The sequence below is a fragment of the Neltuma alba genome, unplaced genomic scaffold (genome assembly GCF_004799145.2).
Source record: "Neltuma alba isolate B1F8T4 unplaced genomic scaffold, ASM479914v2 tig00003407_pilon, whole genome shotgun sequence".
Classification (NCBI taxonomy): Eukaryota; Viridiplantae; Streptophyta; class Magnoliopsida; order Fabales; family Fabaceae; genus Neltuma; species Neltuma alba.
In genome coordinates this window covers 1-24,867 of record NW_021633272.1, presented here as the reverse complement: position 1 = coordinate 24,867, position 24,867 = coordinate 1, and the positions used below count along the sequence as shown (strand labels likewise).

At 33.3% G+C, this 24,867-nt stretch overlaps 2 protein-coding genes across 2 annotated transcripts; both read left to right on the top strand.

The window, feature by feature from the left end:
- The first annotated feature begins 772 nt into the window (after window positions 1-772).
- LOC114741484 (erlin-2-B-like) lies at window positions 773-4,917 on the top strand. The gene is made up of 9 exons (XM_028929762.1): window positions 773-883; window positions 2,527-2,650; window positions 2,766-2,833; window positions 2,919-2,978; window positions 3,084-3,242; window positions 3,626-3,772; window positions 3,889-4,103; window positions 4,222-4,362; window positions 4,719-4,917. The coding sequence occupies exons 1-9, from the start codon at window positions 773-775 to the stop codon at window positions 4,915-4,917; spliced, it is 1,224 nt and encodes a 407-aa protein (XP_028785595.1).
- A 10,640-nt stretch (window positions 4,918-15,557) lies between these two features.
- Window positions 15,558-22,324, top strand: LOC114741480 (probable ureide permease A3; the record flags this gene model as incomplete). The annotated part of the gene is made up of 7 exons (XM_028929758.1): window positions 15,558-15,794; window positions 16,273-16,411; window positions 16,712-16,886; window positions 17,799-17,836; window positions 17,931-18,038; window positions 18,337-18,381; window positions 22,172-22,324. Coding segments are annotated over exons 1-7 (895 nt in total), but the record flags the coding sequence as incomplete, so codon positions are not given.
- Window positions 22,325-24,867: the final 2,543 nt, after the last annotated feature.

The window sequence follows — 24,867 nt, the reverse complement described above, 5'->3', positions numbered from 1 at the left end:
TATATTTGCCTGTAAAAGATTTCTAAATATTGTGAAAAGATTAAAAGCTTATACTCGTCTTCTTTTCCTACCTAGATATAGATTTATATTATACACATACACATTAATATATATAATATTATTCATATATATAATATACATTATAATTATATTATATTATATTATAACAATGTTATATCATTTTTTATTTCAAAATGCATACAAAAATATTTTATCATAAAAAAATAAAATAAGGACAAAATTATCTACATAAAAATTTGAAAAAAAATATTAAAAAGGATCTTGAAAATAAAAAAAATTATAAATAAAAACTTGTTACAATATTAGTATTGATTTTGACAACAACTAATAAGTAAATAATGATAATTTTTGTAAATGAGCTCGAGTGTGTAATTTTTCAATTTCTAGGGGTTTTTCTTTTTGTGATTTTTCCCAACCGTTTTATTCCGCTGTTGCTTTTCGGTCAGCTAGTAGAGTGATTACGTAACCTGCTTCGCTCTATGCCTGAACCGATAAAAAGAATTAGAATGTAACTTTCTATTGATATCAAAAAGAATCTACGTGTTTATTACCAAAAAAATAAAAAATAATTAGTTGTCTTGTATGGCACTGTTTTGATATCTCCACTCTTTCTCCCTCCTCCTCCTATCTCTCCTTCTCCCTCTCCTCCTCCTCCTCCTCAGAGACTCCATAACTCATCCCTCCTCGGCGCTCACAAGGAAAGTGAAAGACGTGGGTTCGGTGTTCTGTGACTGGGCGGGTAGCACAGATAATGGCCATGGAGCCAAATCAACAGAGGACTCTTGCTCACCAGTCACGTCCTCCGACGCAAACCTCCTCCATTCTCACTGTTATTCTCCCATTCATCGCCGTCGCTGCCATGGTAACCTTCTCTCTCAATGTTGTATACTCGGTTTTGTTCTTCGATTCTTCATGTCTCAATGTTTGATCTTATCAAGTTACCGTATGGTGATCTTCTCTCTCAATATTATTGTATGTTTAGATGTGTGTAGGCACCTATCTACTAGCTCAAAATCACTAGTTACTGTATGTGGATGTGGAAGTTGTTGATTCTGGTGTTCACATTTTAAATTACCGATGGGCTTCTTGAAACAACCAGCGATTTGTCTGCCGCCATAATAACCATACAATTACAGCAAAAACAGTGTCCCAATCCCTCCGTCTATCCTTCTTTCTGCTAAGATTTTGCAGAAACCACTCATACAGAGGCAACATGACTCCTAATGTTTTCCTTTCAATAACCTTTTCCAGACTTGTCTAGCCGCCACACAGTCTCGGACAACATGTAAAGTATCCCCCTCTCTTTCCATACAAATCAAAGAAGCTGGAGAAGTATTAAAAAATTTGTTCCATCTAGCCGAGGTTAAGAAAACCGCCATTATGGCAACCGTAGAAATGGCAGTCGAACAGAGTATTTCTCCAGTCCTTTCACTCCCAATCCTTTTCCAAACTACATCTGCCCCGGCCCCATCAAATTCTTTTAAGCAATTATACATATATATCCGATACTAGGTATTTACCATGAGAGTTAACCAGCCACTTGATTGTATGCTTTGCGTCCTCTGGTCCTCTGGCCTTGGAGGTAACGGCCCTGTGTATTTTCGTTGCCTGTCAACCGTATATTCTTAAATTACGATATTGCCCGAAATCGCATTTGTGAACCGTATATAAATTTTTTTCCCCCTTTTTTGGATCAAAGCATTCAAATACTTTTTTTTTTTAATCAGACTATATAAATTCATTTTTTCCTCTTTTTCCCCTTCATATATTACGGTCTTATTTTTCCAACTGTTTATTGGCTTTTGTGCACACTCTGGTTTGACATGAGTCTAGACTTGATTACGGCGGTGGACATTATCCGAAGTTCCATTTTTTTCCGAAAAATTTTATAACTGGATCTGATTCATATATGTTCGTAAAATTTTTTGGTGAAGCAATAATCAGGCGATTTAAAGTTTAAACTAGCCCGTGTATCACATGACGTCTCTGTTTTTTACGCTAAGTTTTGAGGAAAAGAAATTCAAGGTGATCGCGGATTCCGCTGTAACCTAAAATGTCTGTTAGAAACCAAAACTTTACTGACCCGCTGCTTTGTAAATTCTCAGTGGGATAGATTTATTATGTGCCACAGGTTTGAACTGCAAAATAAATGAATATTTCATCTTGTTCCTTATCTGGGTGGGAAAGGAGACAAGTCTCTGGTGCTCATGTTTGCGCTATTTAGATTGACGAATGACAACTATCATATACAGTAATTCGATGTGGAAAAAAAAAAAAAAAAACCCTCCGCTGTTGTTATTTTTTCTCTTTTACCTTGCGAGGAAGGAGATCAGTTCAAATAGTTTTCACATTTTTAACTATTTATGGCTTATTTTTTCATGTTGTCTGAGTTGAAAGTTTTGCTGTTATGTTATTAACCAGCAAATCTGCATTTGGAATCACATTCTAATTGATTATACTCGAAAGTCAAAATCTAAAACTTAAAACATGAGGAATTGTCTACAGGTATTGATCCTTTCATCCCCACCATCCTTTAAAAATAGCCTTTCTATTCTGCACCAAGTCCCGGAAGGCCATGTAGGGGTATATTGGAGAGGAGGTGCTCTTCTGAAAACAATTGCAGAACCAGGTTATAGTTTGCTTCTTGATTCTTGTTGCTATTGCTGCTGCCTTTTTTTTTTTTTTTGCCTTCAGCATCCATTGGCCCAGAGTTTGATTCATATTGTTGGTGCTAAATCTTCTAGGTTTTCACTTAAAAATGCCTTTCATAACACAGTATGAGGCTGTTCAAGTGACACTTAAGACAAATATGGTAATTTGTTTAAAGCAGTTTCTAAATTTGTGATTTCACTTGGCAAATGGCACAGTAAGTTGAAGCATTATTGTAACAATTCCAGGTGACGGATATACGGTGTGGTACTAAAGGAGGTGTCATGATCAATTTTGAGAAGATAGAAGTAAATATCAACAACATAATTCATCGGCTGATCTTATTTTTTGCTCCATTAAATTTAAAATTTAAATGCAATGATTTTTACTGTCACCGTTGTTGTTCAATCAAGGTTGTAAACCGACTTCATAAGGAATATGTCTATGAGACATTGCTCAATTATGGGATGCATTATGACAAGACATGGATATATGACAAGATTCATCATGAGATTAATCAGTTCTGCAGTTCTCATAGTTTTCAACAGGTCTACATTGATGTTTTTGATCAGGTAAGAGTGTCAAAGTGTCTCTCTCTTTTGGTTAATCCGATGTGAAAAAAGTTAACGCTTCAAAAATGTATCTTTTATTGCTATAGTTAATTATTATAGTCGCTTTCATTTACGGGTAACCTGAACACTACAACGTTCAAGCAAGATGACACGCTGATTTGATGAACATTTAGGGATTGAGCTCTAAATTCCACTGTCATTTCCTCAAAAAGTTGACGAAAGTCGTGGGTCGTACAGCTGTTATAGAATTTATGACGACTCATTGTGGTACTTTAGATTAGTGCCTATATTAAGTATAATCTGTCTTCTAGATTTTTTGGCTTTCTTATGATCATTACATGCTAACATTTATGCTAGCAACACGACTATTTTGGTTCATTCAGATTCGTAACAAGATGAAAGCCGCTCTTCACGCTGATTGCACCCGTTATGCTCCAGGCATTGAAGTTATCAGTGTCCGCGTCACAAAACCAACCATTCCAGATAGCATCAGACGCATCTTTGAGCAAATGGAAGAGGAACGCTCTAAGGTAGCGTCTTGGCTCGATTTCTTTCTTTTTTTTTACTTCTAAAAGCATCTTCTTCCTTTTTTTTGCCAAATTTCTAAAATTGCTGTTGATCACATGTTTTTGGTTGCGATGGATAGGTCTTACTTGCTATTGAAAAACAGAAAGTAGCCGAGAAGGAGGCAGAGACTTCGAAGAAGATGGCTATTAGTGAGGCTGAGAAAAATGCCAGTGTTAGCGAGATCCTTAGGGGGCAGAAGTTAGCGGAAAAAGAAGCTGCTGGGCGCCACCAACAAATTGAGAACCGTATGCACCTAGAACACGAGAAGAGCCTGGCAGATGCGTATTTCTACCGGTGAGTTTTTCTATATCCCCTTGAAAGAAAGTTGATTAACACGACACAGTAATTCATCCTGCTAGAACAAAGCAATGATTAACGGCGTTGGTTTTGCTTTTCCACTTTCAATTTCAAGTGCAACAAAAGAGGCTGAAGCAAACAGGTTGATGCTTACCCCCAAATTTCTCGTGCTTAAATTCATCGAGGCCAATGCTAATAATACCAAGACAAGCTCTGGGAATAAGATGTCTCGCCTCTGTCCATTCCTCGTCGCCCTGTTTCAAGGTCTGCTCTCGTCTAGATTTTTCCTTGGCGTCGGCCTGCGCTAAATAGGATTCTTGATCTGAGGCTCCTCCGAAATGTCTGGGAAAACGTGTTTATTGAGACACTTGGGAAAGAGACTTGCATTAACTATGAGGCATTCTTGCTAGGCTTAATAAGACCAGACAGGACGATATGTATTATAATGTAGTACAATGTAATGTTTGGTTTGTTGTTATAAGTGCATGTTTGGATCTGCTTGCATGCTTAAATTGAAAGAAGAAGTATTCTTATTCTGAAAATCGACTAAAAAGCTACTTAATTAATTAATTCCAAGTAACCCCTAATTGTCGTGCCATGAACCGGGAACAGGAAGTTGCTGCAGTCTGTAAAGCTAAAAAAGAGATCGAGAGTAAAGGAGAGAGGAGCTTGGGCACGGAGGAGGGAGAGGAAAGGAGAAGGGATGAGAGAGGGAAACACACCTGAGTGGGATGACGGCAGCGAGCAAGAGGAGAGAGACCGACTGACGGAGCGCAGCCGCAAGAGAGGTCTGAAACCTAAGCAATTGTGAAACTCGTGGGTAAAATTCTGCAGTTGCCATAAATACATCAGCAAATAAATAGGGACGTCCCAGGATGGGACATTTCGAAGATGATCCTGGATCCGTCCCTGGCCCAATTTTATTCACATAGTGCTGTCCGAAATTTTTTGAGCCCGACTCGTCATTAGGCCTTATATATTAAGAATAAAAAATAACATAAAAAAATAAATTATGTTTATATCCAAGGTCGGGCATGATAAGACGCAGCAATTTTATAAAAACTCATCCATTGAGATGTAAACGTAACTTTACATGGGATAACACATAATTTTGATTTACGAAAAAATTGCATATATAATCTACCCGTATTGATGGAATAAATATCTATTTAATTTGGATAAATTGAAAAAAATTAAATAAATTTCTTTATTACAGTGCATGTCACCTAATCCCGGTAAAATAATCTTATATAACATTAGACTATATATTACTCCCTCCAGTAATATTTATAAGCTTCAAATTGAGGGAGGGATGTCTGGTCAAAAAAAAAAATTGAGGGAGGGATGTGGTCCATTTTATAAGTTTCAATTTGGTATTTGTTTTAACATTTAATGCACTTTTTCTAATTTTACTCTTAATTATTTATTCTCTTTTTTTTTTGGTCATAATCTCTCTTATCATATTTTCCTACATATTTTTTCATATTTTTTCTCATTTACTAAAAAGGTATATTTGAATATACAAGTATATTTTTAATATATTTATTACTTTTAACTAATTTTAACTAATTATTTGTTATTTACAAATTAGTTATTTGAAACTTATAAAGACAAGAAGAGGTAATTTATAAGTTAGACACATTAATTTTAAAAAATTAAAATAAAAGAAAATAAATTAATATTGTAATCAAAACTCATCCTTAACTTGTGCCTAACAAACTATGTTTAGTAGAGAGGAGTATTATTTTATACTGCATCATCCTTAATATCACCTCCGATCCTTAATAATAGAGCTAGTTGACTAATTTGATTAGATTAAAAAATTAGTTAAATTAGTTATTCGTAATAAATATATTTCGTCTTTTTTAAAATATCCTTACTAATTAAACGTCATTTGATGAAATATTTGATATATGTAACTATTACAAAGAATACTTTAAAAAAAATAAATTAATATGAAAGATAAAGTTAATTGAGTGTTATATTTAGTATTAAATTAAAAATTAAACCAGTTTTAATATCAAGCAAGTAGTTTCAATACGACCTTCAGTCCTTAATATAAAAGCTAATTTGACTTTTAATTTGGTTCTAAATAATAATTTTAGCTAATACATTATTAGCAAGATATTTTAAAAAAGACAACACCTAATTATTATAATTAACTAACTCAACAAATTTTCTTAATCTGCTTAAATTAGTCAATTAGAAATTAACTAAGAAGGTAGTATAAAGAGAGTGTGGCGAGAATCCCCACCATAGAGAGTCGCGGGTTCATTGCTCCAAAAGCTTCCACCCTTGCAGAGTCAGGGGATGCACGGTGTGTTTTTTTCAAAGTGATTTTTGTCACAACTTTATTGAACAAATGGTAATTTTATTTGCCATGATTTCATTAATTTTTCTTCTAGTTTTGATAGACAGAAGCACCAGCATCGCACCGTCAAAGAGACGGTTCATGGTGAAAAATATTGTGCACATTTAGAATTATCAATGGAATGTGCGAGAATCGTCTCCACAGAAATAGTCGGCATCAACGAATAGAAACCACTAAAAAGATATAGCTTGATGTAAATGGTTGTGACGTATAAGATCATGATCGTCCTTCGTGTTGCTTACCTGCTTTCCATTATATCCCCGTTTGGATCAGCGATTGGAAAAGTAGTTTATAGGAAAAGTAATTTATGAAAAAGTAAAATTGGATAAACTGAATTGTGTTTGAATTGAACTTCAGAAAAATTAGTTTGTAAAAGTGAGATTGGTAAAAACTTGTTTGGATTATAGTTGAGTAAAAGTAAGTTTGACTGAAAAATTACCAAAATAGGTATGAGTTTTTAATAAATAATGAAACATGATAAAAAAAAATTGATTTCACATAATACAATGAAATTAAAATAATTTAATATGAAGAAATCAAATTTAATGATTGAATTAAATTTTAAAATTTTAAAGAAATCATAAAAAATATTTTAAATATAAAGTGAAACATGAAAAAAAAAAAGAATTGAGATAATATAATGAAGAAGTGAAATTTAATGAGTGAATTAAAATTGAAAACTTTAGAGAAATCATAAAAAATATTTTAAATATAAAATGAAACATGATTAAGAAATAAATTAACATAAGATAATGATTTAAATTAATTTAATATGAATAAAGTGAAATTGATTAAGTGAATTAAATTTGAAAAAATCAGAGAAATGGAAAAAAAATAAGACAAATAAAAGTGAAACATAATTTGAATAGATAAAACTGTTTTTAACTCCAATTTAAATTATCAAAATATAAATCAGTTCTGTTTTTTTTTTCCAAAAATCTTTTTCTCCTCATGGGAAATGGCCAAAATAGGTGATGGAACAAAAAATAAACAGGGATAACACACTCTTTCTATCTTTGGCTTTCTCCCTCTAATAGTTCAATATTCTTCTTTACTAGCTTCAGTTTGCACCTCTCACAGATGATTCCAATTTTTTAATGACCAACATTGCTCATGCTACTATCGTTCTTCTTTGTTTTTTTCCTGTTAGATGCTCATACCAACCATTGCTCATACAATTTTTTTTTCCTTTCAGATGCTCATGCAATGAAAAAACACACATGTTCAGCCCAACTCTAGCCTCTGTTTTTTTTATATTAAAAATAAACCTCCTCTCCTCATCGATTATGGCCGAAATAGGTGATGGAAGAGAAAACACAGGAGACACGCGGCTATTTACAGACCATTATATTAACATAAGAGCAAAAATCCCAACAAGTTCAGTTTTTAAGAGCAAAATCCATACTTGAATAGATTACACACAATTCATCACGTTTAACTCTACAGAGAAGGAACCCGGTAAAAAAGGAACTAGAAACGGTGACTTTGCAGTGCCAGATAGATTAACCAGACAAAACCAAGCTCCGATTAATTTGTACATCAGCTCAACTCCACTACAAATCTGTAGATCGGTTGTCACATGCAACCGGAGCAAGCTAGACGAAAAGAGAAAGATGAGAACAGAGAATATGTGGTATGTACCAAATCCGCAATAATGGAGCCTGAGAAAGGTAGATTGGACTGTGTTTTGCACTCTTCGGCTGAGATATACACCGGCAACTTACTCTCATTGCTTAGACGCTGGCCACCATAGCTTCCGGGGAAGTTTTCAGATCTGAAGTGCGAACGCCTTTGGACGAGATGCGCTTAGAAGTAGCGTCTTGGCTCGACTTCTTTCTTTCTTTTCCTTTCTAAAAACATCTTCTTCTTTTTTTGGGGCCAAATTTCTAAAATTGCTGTTGAGCACGTTTTTGGTTGTGTTGGATAGGTCTTGCTTGCTGCTGAAAAACAGAAAGTAGCTGAGAAGGAGGCAGGGACTTCGAAGATGATGGCTATTAGTGAGGCTGAGAAAATGCGTGTGTTAGCGAGATCCTTGGGGGGCAAAAGTTGGCGGAAAAAGAAGCTCCTTGGCGCCAGCAACAAATTCAGAACCGTATGATCCTAGAACGTGAGAAGAGCCTGGCGGATGCGTATTTCTACAGGTGAGATTTTCTATATCCCCTTGAAAGAAAGTTGACTAACACGACATAGTAATTTATCCTGCTAGAACAAAGAAATGATTAATGGCATTGGTTTTCCTTTTCCACTTTCAATTTCAAGTGCGATAAAAGAGGCTGAAGCAAGCACGTTGAGGCTTACCCCCAAATTTCTCGTGCTCAAATTCATCGAGGCCGCTGCTAAGAATACTAAATTTCTCGTGCTTAAATTCATCGAGGGCGTTGCTAGTATGATGTTTCGCCTCCGTCCACCCCTCGTCGCCCTGTTTCGAGCTCTGCTCGTCTAGATTTTTACTCTTCCTCGGCCTCGGCTGGGGAAATAGGATTTTTGATCAGAGGCTACTCCAAAATGTCTGGGAAAACGTGTTTACAGAGACTGGATTATTTATGAGGTGCTAGGCTTAATAAGACCAGACAGGATGATATGTATTACTCCTCCGGTCCTAAATAATATAAAAGACCCCTTTCGTAGTGTACGAAAGAGATCTTATATCTAACACAGGAGGAGTATAATGTAGTACCGTGTGATGTTTGGTTTTTTGTTATAAGTGCATGCCTGGATCTGCTTGCATGATTAACTTGAAAGAAGAAGTACTCTTACTCTGTAAATCGATTAAAAAGCTACTTAATTAATTAATTCCAACTAACCCCTAATGGTCGTGCAATGAAGATCATGTGAATGATGCAAAATGTTAATGAACCAGCAACAGAAAGTTGCGGCATACTGTAAAGATAAAAAAAGAAGATCGAGAGTAAAGGAGAGAGGAGGTTAGGCACGGAGGAGGGAGAGGAAAGGAGAAGGGATGACAGAGGGAACACACCTGAGTGGGATGACGCAGTGAGCAAGAGTAAAGGCGAGAGACAGAGTGACGGAGCGCAACAGCAAGAGATGCCTGAAACTCAAGTAATTGTGAAACTTCGAGTGTGGGTAAAATTGAGCAGTTACCATAAATACATGAGCAAATAAACAGGGACGTTCAAGGAAGGGACATTTCGAAGATGATCCTGAATCCGTCCGTGGCCCAATTTTATTCATATAGTCCTGTCCCAAACATTTTTGAGCCCGACTCGTCGTTAGGCCTCATATCTTAAGAATAAAAAATAGGAATAATTAATTTGGAGGTCCTTCTAGTTTTATTTAATTTGGAATCAAGTCCTTGAGCCTTTTTTATTTTTATTGGGTCTTTTAAATCTGTTCTGTTACATGTATTAATCCCTACCGTTAAATTAAAAAAAAAACGCTGTTAAAACTTTTATTAAAAGGCACTGTAAACATCTTCCCCATCTGAAACAACTCTTTCTATCTCCTTTCCCAGTAACCTTTATTCTCTCTCTGTGTTTGTCTACCGTATTAAGCTGATGTCCCCTGATAACATCCTTCTCACTCGAATTTAAACATCCCTCTTCTTCGGCCATGTTACCTCTTATCAATCAATTTTTATTTGTTCCCCATGATGAAAGCTAAGCTGATAATTTGCTTCAGTTTTCTCTTAAGACAACTTTTACCAATAAACTACTCTTTATCATTTTTTAATGCTTTTATCACGTTGGCCAGTTTTTGATCAGCAACAAGTTGAACCTGTACAGGTGAAAGTCTTGCGTCTTTACAATGTACTTAATCGCATCCTAGCCTCCGACCAAATGTGTTGAAAATCTTGAGGGTTCTAGCAGGCAAAGTTGAACAGGAGTAGCTAGGGGTGCGGTCACCTCATCAAAAATGGCAAATTTAAAGTTGAGAGAGAAAGGTCACTTGGTTGACATTCTATGTCATCAAGCAAGGAGTGGCTTTTGAGGTTATGTCAAGGAAGCCTAGATGGGAAGATAAGATAGATAGGAAAGAGAAAAGAGGAAATAGAGAGACAAGGACAGGGCAAAAGGGAACTATGGACACATGCGACGGGAGAGAGGGGAAGGATGGACAATTGCGAGGTAATAATTAATGTGTATGTGTTGGGGTGTGAGAAGGGATCAACTTAATAAGGTAGGCAAATGCAAAGAGAGGAGGGAAAAGGTTATCAGGGAAGGAGATAGAACGAGTTGTTTTAGATGGAGAAAACGCTTGCGGTGCTTTTTAACAGAAGTTTTAACAGTGTAGTTTTCAATTTAACAGAACAAACTTAAAGGACCCAATAAAAAGAAAAAGAAACTCAATAACTTAATTCAAAATTGAATAAAACTATAAGGACTTCCAAATTAATTATCCCTAAAAACTAACATTAAAAAAAATAATTATGTTTATATCCAAGGCCAGGGGTGATAAGACGCGACAATTTTATAAAAACTCATCCATTGAGATGTAAACGTAACTTTGCATGTTCAGGCAAAAAAAAAAAAAAACGTAACTTTACATGTGATAACATATAATTTTAATTTACGAAAAAATTTTCATATATAATCTACCCGTATTGATGGAATAACTACTTATTTAATTTGGATAAATTGAAAAAATTAAATAAATTTCTTTCTTACAATACATGTTACCTCATCTCCGTAAAATAATCTTATATACATTAGACTATATATTACTCCATCCAGTTGTATTTATAAGCTTCAAATTGGAGGAAGGGTATGGTTCTTTTTATAAGTTTCAATTTAGTATTTATGTTAACATTTAATGCACTTTTTTTTAATTTTATTCTTAATTATTTATTCTCTCCTTTTGTCATAATCTCTCTTATCATATTTTCCTACACATCTTTTTTCATCTTTTTTTCTCATTTATTATAAGGATGTATTTGAAAACAAAAGTATATTTCTAATTTATTTATTGTTTTTAACTAATTTTAACTAATTATTCATTATTTGCAAATTAGTTATTTGAATTTTATAATAAGGACATGAGGAAGTAATTTATAAGTTATACAAATTAATTCTTAAAAGTAAAATAAAAGAAAATAAATTAATATTGTAATCAAAACTCACCCTTAACTCGTATCTAGCTAACTATGTTTAATAGAGAGGAGTATTATTTTATACCGCATGGGTCATTAATATTACCTCCGGCCCTTAATAACAGAGTTAGCTAAGTAATTTAAGTAGATTAAAAAAATTGATTAAATTAGTTATTTGTAATAAATATGTGTTGTCTTTTTTAAAATACCCTTACTTATTTATAATAAATATGTGTTGTCTTTTCTAAAATACCCTTACTAATTAAACGTCATTTGATGAAATATTTGATATATGTAATTACTACAAAGATTAATTTAAAAAAATAAATAAATATTAAAAATAAAATATATTATATATTATATTTAACATTAAATTAAAAATTAAATCCCTTTTGATATTAATTACTGCAGCTAGTAGAAAAGAGAGTGTCGCGAGAATCCCCTCCAAAGAAAGTCAAGGTTCATTGCCCCAAAAGCCTCCGCTCTAGCAGAGTCAGGTGAGGCATGGTTCCCCCCCCCCCCCAAAAAAAAGTATTATTGTCATAATCTTATTGAACGAAATGGTCTGGGGATAAAAAGTAAACAAAGTGGTAATTTTATTTTCTATGATTTCATTGATTTTTCTTCTAGTTTGAATAGTCAAAAAGCACCAGGATCGCACCGTCAAAGAGAGATGAAAGAAACCACTAAAAAGAATAGCTTGATGTAAATGGTTGTGACATATAAGATCAGGAACCCTCTTCGTGTTGCTTACCTGCTTTCCATTATGTTTATTCTACTCCAATGATGCTGTAGCATTAAAATTATCATATTGTTACAGTTTTGGGGGAATCGATTCACAAGTTAGGCTAGTCAAGTTATCGAGTTTTGGTCGTTTTTTCCTTCTGGTCGGTGTGTTGTGGTGTTCAGCTTGTGTGTTTTATTTTGTTTGTTATGCGTGCAAGCCTGGATATTGCAGTTATGAGATCCATGGGAGTTTCTTACCGGCTCTAGTGTCAAGTTTCAATCTGCTGGAAGCTTTTCCAGTTTCCCTTGAGATACCTTTGCCTTTACCTTATATTTGGTAAGAGAAATGGAGGAAAGAATGGTAGGAGAGATAAAATTTTATTAAGCTCAATTTGAAAAATTAGAAAAGTAAGGTTTTAAAATTTTAATAAAGAGAATATGTAAGATAAAAAAAATAATAGAATTTAATTAAAAGTTCTACTTCTTCAATTTTTAAATCGAGTTAATTAAAATTTTTCATCCCTTTTATTTTCCTCGTACCAAATGTATCCATGGAACCTTGCGATGGTTTATGCTTTGCACTTTTCTTGGTGCAAAGGATGCAAGTGGCCATCTTGTCCTCCTCATTAGATGTACTTTTTTAATATTTAATATAAAACCTAATTATTGAGTTAATTTATTTTAAATGTAAGACTTATTTCTTATATTTATTAATTTTTTCTAAATTATTTCTATCAATACTCCCTCAACCATAATCAAATAAGAGAAGGAAGGAAGATATTAAAGAAGATGATTATGGTATTTAAAAAAAAGCATATCATGTTTCTTATAATTTACTAATTTACTTTATTTTTTTAATCTAATCAAATAAATTAAATAGGTTATATAGATTAAGCACTCATATTACAACGTCCAAGTTGCTCCTGGATTCTGATTTGTGCTTTGGGTTATGGTTGTTTCCGGTTTCAAAATTTCTTATTTAGGTTGGGCTTCTTTGGTTTGGTGTGTGGTCCTTATATACTGAAGCCCAATAATTATTATATAACACATAAAATTGATATTCAATTTGATGAACATAGAATTGAATTGTACAAGTATTATACTGCTATCTTGGTTTCTGAGACCCCAGTAGCCACATCAATTAGCTTACCAAAAAATCCCCCTGATCATCTTAAAGTAGATCGGAGTCCGTGAATGAATATATTAGGCTTTTCTTTTTACTGATATGATATGAACAGTTTTAAATAAAAATTCCAAATGCTACATTATGAAATATAAATCGTTCCATGGGTGCTACATTGCGTATTATTTTTGTTGTATCACAACCTGTGAAAAAGCATTAATGTTTGAAAGTCAATTATACCTAATGGAGAGGAATGCTTTTTGAGTGAGAACGATTTACACACATACGCACACAAAAATTCGTTCCACAAGGTATTATTAAGATATTCATATAAAATAATAAAAAATTGAAATTAAAAATAACTTTTACTGATTATTATGATAACTAGTATAACAATTATAAATTGAATCTTAGTTAAAAAACTTTCCTGAACAACAATTTTTTTTTTAAAAAAAAGATATTATGAAGAAATCAAGAAAGCAACATAGTCCCCACGTTGATGCTGAGATTGAAAAGTCAAGCCGGGCAAAATCAGAAGCCAGCAAGCAGGATAGTAAAAGTCAAACCGGGCATAATCAGAAACCAGCCAGCAGGATGATAACTAAAGGGGTCGGCTTTTATAAGCCAAATTGCGATTTTAATAATATGGCATTAGCTTTGTGATTTAGTTGGATTTCATAACATCATCATGCTTTCTAGAATTTTCATGCAAAATCAAGCTTAATAGGGGTATTTTCACTAATATGACTTTTACGCGTCATGAGATAAAGGCAGGGGTGAGGAAGAATTATATAATTTCAACTGAATTGTTAGAATAATGCAATTCCAAGGAAAAAAGAAATCAGAAATATTCTAATAAACAAAAAAGTTTAGTAAATGAGAATGGCACTGACATTTGTTATCCGATATGAAAGACATCTGTAATCTTGTAAATTTGAGGTTATTGGGATCCTCATTGCTTCATTGCTAAAGTAACCCCACTTTCTTTTTTACCACCAAAAAAAAAAAAAGAGTACCCACACTTTCTTGCTCTATTATATATGATATTAAAGTTTTTATCTTCAAAACCAAGTATTTCTATGATCCATATATTTTTCATTAATGGTATTGATGGTCAGTCACTGCCTTGTTTAGATTTAAAGGGGTTTAAATCATTCCCCTTCAACTACCTTTGGTACTAAATGTTACAATATATTACTTTTGATCCTAAATATAAGAGCTAGTTCAAGATATAATTTGGTTTTAAAAATAAAATTTCAGTTTATTTTGTTTATGATATTTATTCATTTTGTTATAGAAATTCTCATGGTGATTGTCCATGTTAGAAGGCTTTTATTTTAATGTGCATAATTGACAAGAGTATTTTAAAAAAATTACATCCTATTTATTACAAATAAATAATTTAATTAATTTTTTCAATAATTACATATTAATTATCTAATTTTTGTATTATTGATTAGAGGTAGTATTAATGAGCCCAAAATAGAAAATTGCTGCTGCTTATAATAGTACTTACCACCACCTAATAAATTAATAGGTTGGTTGATATCATTTTATGAGTTTTTATCATTATTATTATGCTTTCATTGAAGATTTTGGGTGGAATTGGGTAGAAAAATAATTTCTGAAATTTTTGAATAAATAATTTCAATATGCTTATATTTTTCAGAACTTTATTATTGAAATTGTTAATGAATTTTCCAATTTCATTTTAGGCTAAGAACTAAACAAGATTGAGGAAGAAATCAAAGGGTAATTTGGGCAAAGGAAGAAATGAACTCGGGCCACTGCGGTTTGATCATCCGTGAAGATCGACTCCGCCTGCTCCGTATTTTCCAATTGATCACTCTCCTTATCGCCGCCATCTTATTTTCTTTCCCCGACTATCCTCATCATTTTTTCTCTCCACCTTGCGATCTCCGTCACTTCGTCTTCCATCTTCGTTCCACCGTTCTTCCTCATTCCATCTCTTACATTCATCATCGTCTGGTTGGGGGAAAAAAACAAAGAAAGAAAAAATAGGAATAAAATTAAAAAGCTTTGTCTTTGTGGATTCTGTTAATAGCTTGTCATTTTCGTATTTGGTTGTTAGTGGGTTTTGATGAAATTTTCTTTCAGGATATCTCTGAATATTTCTTCTTTATTGTTTCACAATGGGAAAGGGATTTGAGTTCTGGATTGAAAATGTACTTGGTGGAGAGCAGGGATGGAGCCATACTGTGTATGCTGTTGCCCCTTTTCTTCTTGGGGACACGGCCCACTACTATTACTCTTTTAGAAAGGAGAGGTCGTCTTCCTCAGCACACTTACCTTGACTACACAATCACCAATATATTGGCCGCTGTACTCATTGCTCTCACTTTTGGTGAGATTGGCAAGAGCACCCCTGATAAACCAAATTTCATTGATCAGCTTTATCAGGTGGATATTCATTATATTCAAAGTAGCATCGTGTAGAAAAATTACAGAAGTTGGATAGGCTGTTCTCGTTTCAAGGCAAGATGCGTCACAATTGGATGACGCTAATCCTAAAGAATCACTATCAGGAATTGAACTACAAGTGCTTTGATTTAGGAACAAGTGTCCATATGAAATAACTTTGACATTCTCAATTGAGTGATTGTTATGATTATGCTTGCATGTAGATTGTGATTACGTAGATCGTTATGAATGGCCTGGTGTTTGTAATCAAGAAAAAGCTTACATGATGACGTCTAAAACCTAAATATAACTTGTATGGTTTATTGATAATGAACGTCTTAAACCTATCAATATCCTAAAAATGATATTAAGGTTCTTCTAGTCTTACGTACTTAGTTTACTATGAACTGTCTTGGACGCTACATTGCATATTATTGCTCACAATTGGGTTATGATTTACAAAGGTGTTCTGTGACAGGATAACTGGCTCTCCGTTCTGTTTGCAATGGTGAGTGGTGTTGTACTTAGCATTGGGAATTTGTCCACGCAATATGCTTTGGCTTTGGTTGGTTTATCAGTTGCAGAAGTGGTATCAGCAAGCATAACTGTTGTCATAGGTATTGTGCCCCCATACTCCCTAAAGAAGAAACATTTAAAAAGGGTAGAAATGAAAGGAATCGCTTGTTTTATGGGTATAACGGGCCTAATTTCCACTTGCAACATTTGTGCCAGAAGGCTTAAATTTGAGCCCTTTCTACCAGGCCAATAAGTTTTGAGGCAACCCTTCCATGAATAAATATGCATGTAAGAATATGTATGCACGAGCTATGCATTCAACGAAAGTTTCTGAACCCCTAAATATATGCAGCTTGCTCAAGTACTGAATTTCCCCGCACTTTCTCTGTCTACTGTAACAGGCACAAATGTGAATTACTTCTTGGATGATGGGATCAATAGAGCTCAGATTCTTTTCCCAGGAGTTGGTTGCTTTTTTATTGCAGTTTGTCTTGGTTTAGCTGTGCATTCATCTAACATTTCGGATGATGAAGCCAAGCTCAACAATTTGTCAGATGAAGGCAAAGATGGAGCCATGTATGTCTTTATTTACCTCTGTATATGGATGCCACTAAGTATAGGTGTTAAAATTATATCATTAATGCCACTAACTGATTCAGTATATCTACTTGTTTTTAATCCTCTAAACTTGCTTCTATTATTTTGCCTTCTTTCATCCTCTGTTTTACTTTGTTAGGTTGTAAAAGATGATATCACAAGAAATGCTTGAGCTTGGGTGCATTTATTTAGTTGAGAACATGTGGTAGCATCAAGCCGAATGTGGTAGTATACTTATAGGATCTCCCAGGGAGGGAATATAGATTTGGGCAAAACTAAAGTACGTTCCTGACTGTAATACCAAAATGAGAAAGGACGTGCTGAGTTGTCTTTGCTATTATGTAAACTCTAAATAACCTAAACTTCTTAATAAAACAATGGAAGGGTAAGCCAAGCTTGCCTCCATTTCAATTAATGGTAGAAGTAATCCACCAAAATAAAATAATATCTTATTCCTCTCCGTTTTCAATTAAGAAATTGAGTTCAGAAACACCATCATATCAGTTGATCTGGTAATGTTAACTACCCATCTTTTTGTACTACTTTTAGGGGCTCATGTTTTTGCAAGCATAGGCAGTTCATTAGGTTTTCTTGTTGGCTTGGCGGGGGATCCAATGTATGCTGAGATCAATTCTGGGTAAGGGAAGAAGGAGAAGGGACAGGAGATTGGAACCCCAACCTGTGCAGCTATCGTAGCTTTTTGAGTGCTGATTTAGCTCTAGTTTATGATTCTGCCAGTTATTATCCTCAATGGACGGTAGCATCCAGCTGTTTTACCTGTGCTGAAGTGTTCAATAGTATTTGTAAATGTTATTATTCTTGTGTCTTCTTTCTCGTCTACTGTCAGCAATATGTTGTTGATTTTGCCTCCAAATTTTGTTCTTTCGCCAGATTAATTAACATTTCCTCCGGAAAAGAAATAAGTGGAGGTAAGAAGGTCTGATCATGTGAAATTTACACTCTTTTGGTGTCATTTCAGTCACAAAATGCTACATTTATCCTTTTTACTTTGAGAATCTGCAGTTAAGTCGAAGGATATAGAGAGTGGAGGGGCAGGTTCAGTAGACACGGCAAAAGCAGGAAGGGCAGCTTTTCTTGTAGAGCTTGAGAAGCAAAGAGCTATAAAGGCAGGTGTTTGTCATTTATCGAAGATGTATTTAAGATAATATGTAGGTAAAGTTTCTTATGTATTTTATCAAAATTTCCAATAAAATTATACATTTTGGCCATTTATGGATACGTAGTCATCTTATCACACCAATCATTAATAAACATGCATATGCGTGTACACGTGCTAGACGAGTTCTGATGAAAAGGGTGCTCGAGACGTATACATTATTGACCATTTGCTTGAACTACCTGAGAATTTTCTTGAACTCTAAAATTAATTCCCCTCTAAGGTATTACACTGTTTCAACTTTTCCTGCAGGTTTTTGGGAGGAGTACTTTCGTTGGATTGGCCATAACGATCTTTGCCGGACCTTATCACAATACAATGAATTTAAATTTAAGAATATTTTATCTATTAAAATTATGTTTCACTTTGTAATCCCAATAATTTTTTATGATATTTCTAATGTTTTAAAATATATTTTAGTCACTAAAATTTACTTCTTCATCTTAAAATAATTTAAATTCATTGTATTATATAAATTCATTTTTTTATCATGTTTTATTATTTATTAAAACTCATATCCATTTTGGTAATTTTACAAACTAAACTTATTTTTATTCGATCATAACCCAAACAACTTTTTACCCATACTAACTTTTATAAAATTCAATCCAAATACAATTCATATCATTGAATTTAACTTTTATCTAATCTAACTTTTTTAAAAGTCAAATTGAGGCTTTTTGAGCCAAATGCTACAAACAGTAATTTTAATTACTAGAATACTACACTATGAAAATTATTTACCAGCATACTACATTCAAAATCGTTCAAGGCAAGTGCGATTTTAAAAATACACAGAACTCGTTCTTTCAAAGAACGAGTTCTGCAGCTTCATTTTTTTTAAATAATTTTTTTGGTAAAAATGCCTGCAGCCTACTCCCTATGGCTTGACCCTCCCTTTCTGCACCTCATCCCACTCCCCTCAAACATTTTCCTTCCCCCTTCACTTTTTCCCTCATTCTCCTGTATACACACGCACACACATCACAAATTATTATAATTTTAATTTATATGTAAAATGACATATTTAAAAATTAAAATTAAATAAATTAATTAACACATATAATTCTTACTATAAAACCCAGCTAACTAATTTAAAAATATTAAAGATATTACTAAAAATACATGTAATATATGCTAAAGCCATCACCTAATGTATGTTATAATTAAATAATTTAACAATTTTCTTAATTTTCATAGTGTAGTATCCTGGTAATTAAAATGACTGTTTATAGCATTTGGCTCAAAAAGCCGTCAAATTGACAATAAATTACTTTTCCAATTGTTAATCCAAACGGACCCATCTTCATCATTTTTCTCTCCACTTCACGATCTCCGTCACTTCATCTCCCATCTTCATTCCACCGTTCTTCCTCGTTCCTCTTCCATGCTCATCGCACTCGTTGCGCGAAACTTCATACGGATGCAGAGTATGCGTGGTTGATATCCATTGTTGCTCTTAGGCATGGGATCGAGCCTGAGTTCTTGTTCTTCACTGAGGGAGTGATTTTAGTCCGAAGCTATATTCCAGTGTGAAAACAAGTTGTACATTCTAGCTTATGGTTTCAGCATTTGCATTGATTGATGTTACATTCTGAAATTATTGAGTTGATTTAGGATTAGTTAGGATGTGTTTGGATTAGTAGTAGTAAAATTAATTTTTATTCTGTCTTACCCTTGCAAACATGGGTTGGAGTAAAAGTGCATAGTGTAATGTAATTTGTATTTGAATTGATGTTCATAAAAAAAATCAGTTTGACAAGTTAAAACTTATTTAGATAGATAATGAAAAAGTAAATTTAGATGTAAAGTGACTAAAAAAGGTATGAGTTTTTATATAATACTCAGTTAACTTATTTAAAAATATTAAGGATATATATAGTATTCTAAAGAAATCATTTAACATATAATACTCCCTCCGTTCCTTATTATAAGAGACAAATAACTAAATTACGTTAATAAAAAAAACAGTTAAAATTAGTTGAGGACAATTAATGTAAAAAGTATAATGTTTTTTTCAACAATGCCCCTATTAATAAGGAGAGAGAGTATGAGAGAATAATTAAATTATTAAAAGAAAGAGAAGTGGGAGGAAAAGAAAGTATGAGTTGGAAACAAAATAAATAGGAGTAAAATAGGAAATCAATACAAAAAAATAGAGACAACTTTTAAGTGTCTCTTATATATAGGAACATGTCATAAACATCAAATGTCTCTTATAATAAGGAACGGAGGGAGTATATTCAAATAATTTATTTAGTTTTTTTAATTTGTTCAAATTAGTTTATTAGGATTTTATATTAAGGAGTGAAGGTAATATATCATACATATACGATTTAATAAATTTTCAAAAAATAATAAATTAAATTAATTGGTAATATATCATACATATACAATTTAATAAATTTTCAAAAAATAATTAATTAAATTAATTAAACTTTATTAGTTAATTTTTTCTTCTTGAAAAAAAATCAAATTATTAAGTCAAGATGAGACCCATTTAAATATTTTTTCCCCCTCTTCGTTATTATTCTCTTCGTACAAACGGCAAAAGCTAAAAATTTAGCTTCCCACCGCATTTGATTCCCCCCCCCCCCCCTCCCCAAAAAAAAGTTGGTTTGGTTAAAGATCGACCAAGTATCCCACAGTTTTTAAACCAACTTCAGACGAGCGTTGCACAGATTTCAAGGTGTATTTTCTCAGCTAAATGCCAATCCAGATACATGCTTAGTCGACGAGTCATTTGTAGGATCGTGTTCAGACTACTTTTCCTGGTTTCATTATTGTTTTACATCGTGATTGTTGACCGAGTTGGTTCACCTTCCATGATTAGTTCAATAAATTTCATAACAATGCATTGTAGTGGTTGTTGGTAAAAGGGTTGGCTTGTCAAATTTCTTCTCCTAGCTGAATAGTTTTATGCTTGCTATTAATTCTGCACGATTTGTGAGTTTTAATTGACCAGAGAGCTAGCGAGTTGTCAGCTTTATCTTTTGTTTCGGTTGTTAATTCTAAATTTTATGTGAACTGGAAAGGAGGGGGTTATCTTTAAGGGAACATTTACATTATAAATTCAGAAATCACTTTTTCTTCTATCAGTTCACTTCATCTTTCATCTAGAAAAGCAAAACCATAAATAATAGATTTTAGTGTAAACAGAAAATCAACCAAACATTTACTCTTTCTCTTGAATGTGATTAATTTGTTAATTTGTGGTCTGTAAGATTAGCTAGGAATTAAGATATAAAAAGGATTCCTTGTGAATTGGATAGGCTGCTATTTTATTACATTTTAGCTTATTTTAGTTTTTTTTTTTTTGAAGAATTCCTAACGCAAGACTTTACATTGATCCTCAGTAATAAAACATCTAAGTGCTTGTTTGGAGCAAGGAATAGATATTCTAAAAGTATTTATTCACATAATTCAAAATAATTTTTTTTATGTGTTTATCTCGTATTGTATAATAATTATTAAAAAGCTGATTTTACGTAATCATACTATCATTCCAAATAAGCACCAAGTTAGTGTAGCGTGATGAGAATTTCTTCTTGCTGACCCTTTTTATTGGCGTTCCAATTATAAATCCGAGACGTATTACAACGCTAAGATGGCACTGGCACAATTCTAACGAGTCGATGCGGACTTGGAAGGAATCCAAGGGAGTGGGTAAGGCGTGTGTTCCTAATGGAGTTTTAATTTTGTTTTCAACTTTTTCCATATTAAAATAAAAATATATAATTAATTTTGTATTGAAAGTAATAAAAGAACGTTTTAATTGATTTAAATTGAATTTGAACATGCAAAATTACTCAAAATATATGCAAATAGCCAAGGTCTCTTTCGAATACGTTCATGTCTCGGGTACAATATTAGCGGACTGCCGTTAGGCTGTTAAACCGAACCTGCAGCAAAAATGCTTGGTAACTTGCCTGTGGAAACCTTCTTAAGACCTATTTAAAATAACTTATAAATAATTTTTTAATTATGATTTACAAAACAAGATGTGAATGTGAAAGACAAATTTTGTTTCAATTTACAAAACTGTGCTTATAGGTGCTTATAATTGTCATTCCAAATGGATCCTTAGCTTACGATGATCCTAGTTCATTCTATCGTGATGGACTTCGGGTTAAAGTGGCCCTTCCATGTTGTGTCTTGTCCTTCTTCAATGGGCATGCAGAGCTTGCTTGCCAATATTGTGGAGGGTTTGGGCAGCTCCAAGGACACTGTTCGAAGCAGAGTAAGATCGGGCCAAGGTCATCCCAAATAAACTTCTATGGATTTTGACGTCAAAACCGAGCACCAACAGCCCAAAATGTCTCTTCGGCTCCAGATTCTCCAAAAACGTGGCCCAAGAACACTTGGGTGCTCAACTTCTCTCCCATGCCTATTGCCTATTCCCTCCGGCTCCGCTGCCCATCCTCTGCATTTCTCCCCCCCCCCCCCCCACCAATCTAAACCCGCCATCTATAATCCGATGGCCAAAAAAAAATAAAAAATAAAAAATAAAAAGAACAAAAAAATTTTCCATTAATTTTTTTCCCAACCCATTATTTTGAGAACGTTGATTTTATTATTCTTTAAGAAATTAATTTGATAATCCTTATTGGTTTTCTTGAATTATAAATATTAGTTCCTATACTCATAATCTGTTGATCATGATTAATGTGAATACCATGTATATAATAGGAAACGATTTTTTTTAAAAAAATAATAAATAAATTACTTACTCACAGTACATAGAAGAGATTTTATTATTTATACAGCAGCTGAATCCAACTCTGAAGTTTCGAACTATTTCAAAGTGCCAATTTGGACTTTAGTGAGCTCATCTCTAACAGTGTTTAGTTCGAGGACAAATCTGCAATTCAACAAAATGTCTCGCCACGTCTCCAACATGTGTTATTGAAAAACAGAAAGTAGCAGACTCGAAGAAGATTGCTATTAGTGAGGCTGAGAAAATTGCCAGTGTTAGCGAGATCCTTATGGGGCAGAAGTTGGCGGAAAAAGAAGCTTCTTATAAGTGCAGCAGCAAATTGAGAACCGTATGCACCTTGAACGATGTAATGTTTGGTTTGTTGTTATAAGTGCATGTTTGGATCTGCTTGCATGATTAACTTGAAATAAGTACTCTAACTCTGTAAATCGACTAAAAAGCTACTTAATTAATTCCAAGTAACCCCTAAGTGTTGTGCGATGAAGATCATGTAAATGATACAAAATATTAATGAACCGGAAACAGAAAGTCGCTGCAGCCTTTAATAAAACCCGCAAAAAAAGAAGAAGAAGAAGAAGATCGAGAGTAAAGGAGAGAGGAGGTTTGGCACGGAGGAGGGAGAGGAAAGGAGAAAGGATAACAGAGGGAACACACCTGAGTGGGATGACGGCAGCGAGCAAGAAAAAAGGCGAGAGACAGAGTGACGGAGCGCAGCCGAAGGAGAGGTCTGAAACCTAAGTAACTGTGAAACTCCAAGTGCGGGTAAAATCGAGTGGTTAGCATAAATACGTGAGCAAATAAATAGGGATGTCCAAGGTAGTGATGTATCGAAGAAGATCCTAAATTTGTCCCTGGCCCAATTATATTCATATAGTCCTGTCTTTTGAGCCCGAGTCGTTATTAAGCCTTATATTAAGAATAAAAAATAACATAAAAGATTTTGTTTTTTTTTACAATACACGTCACCTGATCTCCGTAAAATAATCTTATATTACCTCCGATCCTTAATATAAGACCCTATTTGACTTTTATTTTGGTCTTAAATATAAGATCCCAATCCACTTTGTCTCTCATATTTATATATTTTTTTTCAAAGTAACTCTTCTAACAATGATAGTTCTAGTCAATACACTTAATTGGTAAGGATATTTTAGAAAAGACAATACATATTTAGGACAAATAACTAACTCAACTTACTTCCTTAATCTCCTCAAATTAATCAACTGGCTCTTATAATTAGGACCGGAGATAGTACAACATTAGACTATATGTTACTCCCTCCGGTGATATTCATAAGCCTTAAAGAGGAGAAGTGTGATTCATTTTATAAGCTTCAATTTAGTATTTGTCTAACATTTGACGCACTTTCTTCTAATTTTATCCTTAATTATTTATTTTCTCTTTTTGTTATAATCTCTCTTATCATATTTCCCTATACATTTTCTTTCATCTGTTTTCTCATTTGCTATAGGGACGTATTTGAAAACAAAAGTATATTTCTAACCTATTTATTACTTTTATCTAATTTTAACTAATTGTTCCTTATTTGCCAATTAGTTATTTGAGCTTATAATAAAGAAATGAGTGAGTTTATAAGTTAGACACATTTATTTTTAACATTAAAATAAAAGAAAACAAATTAATTAATATTGTAATCAAAACTCATCCTTAACTTGTGCCTAACTGTGTTCAGTAGTGAGGAGTATTATTTTATACTACATGAGTCCTTAATACTACCTTTGGTCCTTAACAGTAGAACTAGATAATTAATTTGAGTAGATTAGAATAATTAGTTAAATTGTTATTTATAATAAATATATGTCATCTTTTTTAAAATACTTTTACTAATTAAATGTCATTTGCTGAAATATCTGATACATGTAATTAATACAAAGACTACTAAAATAAATAAATAAATATGAAAATTAAAACAACAGAGTATTATATTTAGTACTAAATTAAAAATTAAACTGGTTTTAATATCCAGTAAGTAGTTTTAATATTAAGTAAGAAGGCAGTATAAGAGAGTGTCGTCGTGAGAATCCCCTTCATAAAAAGCCGCGGGT

Excerpts from the sequence above, each read along its gene's own strand:
- LOC114741484 (XM_028929762.1), top strand. The coding sequence starts at position 773 with ATGGCCATGGAGCCAAATCAACAGAGGACTCTTGCTCACCAGTCACGT. Across the intron at positions 2,979-3,083 it reads TCAATTTTGAGAAGATAGAA|GTTGTAAACCGACTTCATAA; the intron begins GTAAATATCAAC and ends TGTTCAATCAAG. Across the intron at positions 3,243-3,625 it reads ACATTGATGTTTTTGATCAG|ATTCGTAACAAGATGAAAGC; the intron begins GTAAGAGTGTCA and ends TGGTTCATTCAG.